This window comes from Coregonus lavaretus (assembly GCF_964263955.1).
Source record: "Coregonus lavaretus genome assembly, chromosome: 1".
Classification (NCBI taxonomy): domain Eukaryota; kingdom Metazoa; phylum Chordata; class Actinopteri; order Salmoniformes; family Salmonidae; genus Coregonus; species Coregonus lavaretus.
The window spans coordinates 65,922,282-65,926,884 of record NC_139988.1 but is presented as its reverse complement, the minus strand read 5'-3'; the positions used below and the strand labels follow the sequence as shown (position 1 = coordinate 65,926,884).

Sequence of the window (4,603 nt, the reverse complement as noted above, 5' to 3'; positions counted from 1 at the left end):
ATGTACCCAGAGGAGGACGGAAACTAGCTGTGCTCCGGCTATACCATGGTGCTACCCCAGAGAGTGCTGATGAGGCTACTGTAGACCTTCATTGCAAAACAGTGTGTTTGAATACATTATTCGGTGACATGAATATATTTAGTATAGTTTCATCTAAAACAGATCACTTTTTTAATGTTTGACAAAAAAAATAAGGAAATTTACTGAGAAGGAGGGTCCTCCCTTTCCTTCTCTGAGGAGCCTCCACTGGCGTGCACAGCATGGTCAGACCGCAGGAGAGGTCGGGGAAGGGGGGGGGGGGTGGACAAGATCTCCAATACCAGAAGGACCAAGGCCACAATGACACAGAAGACCCAGACAAACTTGCAGTACATGCCGTAGGGGTTCACCATCCTACCCCTGAACACAGGGATGACCAAGGCTAACACACACAGTATGATCTCCAGCAGCCGCAAGATGTTGGGCAGACTCTTGAAATGTTTGCACATCTCCATCTCCTGAATACGGTAAACTTCAATTCCAAAATGTGTGGCTTTTTTAGGATAACCATGATTTTCCAAGCTCAACTTTTGCTGTAGACTCTTGAGTGACAACACTTCCCTTGAGCTACGCTGTGTTATTCCACCTTCATAACTGAGTGTTTCACAGTGTCGGATGGAGGCAACCCTCATAGTATTAAAGACAGAAGTGGCCAGGCTAATATCGTTATTCAAATCCCTGGAGGAGTAGATATACAGTACACTATGGAGAAGCTGTTCTGCACTATTACTGTTATAAACCAATGAGAATGTGGTCACACTTTATTTAGATAGTCTGAAAAGTCCATCTGTAGTCATATTATCAACAAACTATCTGTTGATAAGCAACTGCTTGCTAAGGTTATGGTTAGGTTTAGAATAAGGGTTAGGGGAAGGATTGAGTTTAGGGTTAGGATAAGGGCTAGGGTTAGTAGACAGTTAGTTGAAATGTTACTGATCGTCTGTAGACATTCTAAAGATTGACTATCTAAATAAAGTGTTACCGAGAATGCCAGTGGTAAAAGGACAGTAGGCCAGTGCTGCAACTCACATCAAGAATTTAACAGAATGAAAATAAATGTGGTTGTGGTACTTCAAAATCCTTTATCATATACAGCAGTTGTGCATGTTGGCCATGTAATGCTGTTACATAGGCTACTTTTATGTAAATGTATGCCTTGTTGCCATGGAAATATCCATGTGTGATTGATATTGTAACTATACTCTTCACGTTCTATATGGATAATTAGGACAAATTCCTCAGAGGTCACTGCACGGTTTATATTTGTTCTACTTAAACTATAATATTTTTTTCTAAATCAAAAAAGATGACAGAAACAAGCAGCTTTCGTTAAATTACTTTTCAATGCAACAACAAATAATTCATAAAGCTATGGATTAAATAGTACAGTAAAACAGAGACGGACATACAGACAGAGATCAGTTACCGCTAGACGTCAGCTATGAGCGTTTGAAGCCACATATCCCAAGCAGGGTGAACACCAAGTCCACTACAAAGAGGATCAGATTGACGTATGTCATGAATGCCACCATGAACTGAATGGCCCAGATACAGAAGCTTCCAGGACAGTCACTGGGACGAGGGTTGCCTCTGAACGTATAGATGGGCCAGATGATGGCAGCAAAGGTATAGAGAACCACAGAGATGACCAGAAATATAAACACAAACCTGTCTATACTAAATGGCAAACAGTTCTTAATTTTTTTGAAGATGTTGGTGATGATGATAATAGGGATGATGGGGAAGGGAATAACATAGGCCACAATGCACATTATCAGGGCCGGTTTCCCGTCGTAACCCGTGAGGGAGATAAAAATTATGCAGCTCACGAAAGCCTCCAGAACCTTCCAGAATCCAGGCAGGGTGGCCAGGTAGCTCCCCTTCTTCTTATCCATGAACTTATCTTTCAAGACCTCTAAGATGTAGGCCACGCCGCAAAGTAGGGCGAGGAAGGCGATCAAAATCGAGTACAAACATTTTTGGCAGATGTAGAAGTTGGCGTACATGACGAAGACGGACGCGGTCATGAGGGCGGAGGACATCGCCATTCCCGTGGTGAAGTCGTCCCAGTCCAGACAAAACTTGAGGAGGAGGTGGAGCAGGAACATCTCAATGACGGTGATGATGAGGGTCATGATGGAGCAGAAGGCCCAGGTGAACATGGCATAATTCCAGTAGGTGTGTTGAGTCTCGCCCTGAACAGCGGCCAGGATGAAGGTCACGATGCCCAGCACTATCTGAGTCATGTGCAAAGCCCCTCGTCCATTTAACAGAGTGGAAGGGGTGAATATGGCTTCGGACAGTGCCCCTTTTATTTTGTCCATTGTTTCTGGTGATGCCTCTTCTCCTCTATTAGGCTTTCTAGACAGCTGTAATGGTAGAGGAGAGAGTGAGCTTCGTCTGAGCTATCCTCTTATCTGTTACCTAGTAATTAGCCAGTCACAATGTGCTTTGCATAATATTCATGAAATAAGGTGTGCAGTATCTACGCTGGACAGTATACTCCAGTGAGTTTTAAGAGGGCGTGTTTCTCAAGTTTCTGAAAGAGAGACTGGCTAAAAGTGTTCAATTCAAGCATGGAAAACATCTGTGACAAATGCACACTCCCTCCTAAAGTTTCCAAGGATAAAATGAAACAAGGTTTATATCAATATTCAAAAAAGGGAGGGAGAGCTGCTTTGGCATCAAGAATGAAGACAAAGAAAGGTGTTCATTGGAGAACAGGGTATAACTTATAGCGACCAAATGAAGTTGCAGCTGTGTAAAAACATTTCACTTCAAAAAATACAAGGCATTCTCTCTTGTGGAAAAGTTAAAATGCCTTTATTTTAGCGGCTATCGCATTGCATTGCTTCTTCGGGGAAGGCCTGTGAGCCGCAGCGCATTGGTGATTATTATTATTTATTTATTTTTTAATAAAAAAAGCTAGTTAGACAGACTAAATAAAGTACAGCAACACTCATCTGTATGGTAAGATGGAAAGTTTTATTGACAAGGATGTACTGAACGTGCTACATAGATGTAGGCGTCATCATGCACCAGTACGACAACGAACTAAGCCACACAGGGAATAAATCAAGTTCACAGCGTAAAGGACCAGGTTGACACATCAGTTGTGGCAGATGGAAGGACCAAGGTCTTTCTGGAAGCTGAAAACGGGCCACAGGGTCGCAACGTCAAAGCCAGCCAGGTACACCTCCAGAGGCTGCAGGAGATGTTTTACAGAGGGACAGAAGTTGAGGACGATGACAAGGATCGTCAAGGGGAAACACACAGAATAGACGATCACACACCACTCCATTCCTGGATTTCCCTGGTAGTCGGTAAGGAACACAAATATGATGCACGCCCCAAACGCCTCTGCGACTTTCAGGAACCCTGGTAAGGTGGACAGGTAGCTGCCCTTGCCCTCCTGTTTGGCCGTGACCGCTTCCAGGGCAAAGGTTGTGGAGCACTGGGCGGTGAGCGCGGTGGCCACCAGGGGGATGGGGCAGCTCCAGCACACGTAGAACAGTGGGTAGATGACAGACGGCGAGAGGACCAGGAGGGTGTCCAGTAGGACCAGGCCAGCAGTGAGGTCATCCCAGTCCAGGAACTCCCTCAGCGGGCTACATGGACCAGAGCTCGGCAGTGGAGGTCACTATGGTGGTCAGGAGGCAGAAAGACCAGGCCAAGATGCACCACACCCAGCAGGGGTTGGGGGACAGACTTCTGTGTCCCACCACAGTGATTAGTATGACACAGAGCAGGATCTCCAGGAGACGCAGAATACCTCTCTGCTGCTTGAACATGTTGTTTGGTCCTGCAGGGAGCGTTCCTGTTGGATACTCTCGATGGAAGGACAGTCTCGGAGAGACTGGGTTAATTGCACAGCGCTGGATGAGGCCACGGTGCTAACGATGTGTCCTCGAACAAGTCAGAGGAAATACTGCCCTTCAACAATGACTCCCTTTAAGGTCGCATCAGCGATCAGGGAGCTATCGAAACCTGCCAGGCCAGAATAACTCGTGTTTGCTCCAGCTCTTCACCTCTGTCTTCTTCTTACATTTTTTTCGTCCATAGACCTTTTATAGCTAGATCACCCATTTTATCCCTAAGAGTACTCATCAGGGCCGTAATCAGGGTTTTAGTGAGGTCCGGAAGGGGGTGGGGGAGTTTCTATACAATTTAAAATGCTATTTGGAGAACAGCAAAAACAAGCAAAAATTACTCCAGCCATTATCACCTTGGCTGCTTTAGGTTCATTCCCCTCAGTCGATCTGCAAACACATAGCCTATTAGCTATACAATTGTAATTTTATACCCCTGAAAGGAGGGACATATGAGAAAGGATTCACACTGACATGTAGCATCAGCGATTGTTCAGTCAGTTGTAATGATTAATTGCATAAAATCAGCAACTCTTTACATAGATATCTATTTTCTCAAATTACGTTCACGTTTGTATTCCAAGGCATTACTAATCAAGCTCCGCACAAACAGACATCAATGGAGCACACAGATGATCGTATTATCACATTCACATTAATTATTACAATATTAATTAAGATTCTGTATTAATATC

The 4,603-nt window shown here is 44.5% G+C and overlaps 2 protein-coding genes across 2 annotated transcripts; both read right to left on the bottom strand.

Moving 5' to 3' along the window:
• Positions 1–1,478: 1,478 nt before the first annotated feature.
• LOC311133730 (myeloid-associated differentiation marker-like protein 2) lies at positions 1,479–2,363 on the bottom strand (the record flags this gene model as incomplete). Its single annotated transcript, XM_084167280.1, has 1 exon — positions 1,479–2,363. One exon carries the CDS (start codon positions 2,361–2,363, stop codon positions 1,479–1,481), a length of 885 nt encoding a protein of 294 aa, XP_084023406.1.
• A 785-nt stretch (positions 2,364–3,148) lies between these two features.
• LOC311133725 (myeloid-associated differentiation marker-like protein 2) lies at positions 3,149–3,830 on the bottom strand (the record flags this gene model as incomplete). The annotated part of the gene is made up of 2 exons (XM_084167265.1): positions 3,149–3,647; positions 3,721–3,830. The coding sequence occupies 2 exons, from the start codon at positions 3,828–3,830 to the stop codon at positions 3,149–3,151; spliced, it is 609 nt and encodes a 202-aa protein (XP_084023391.1).
• Between the last annotated feature and the right edge of the window lie 773 nt (positions 3,831–4,603).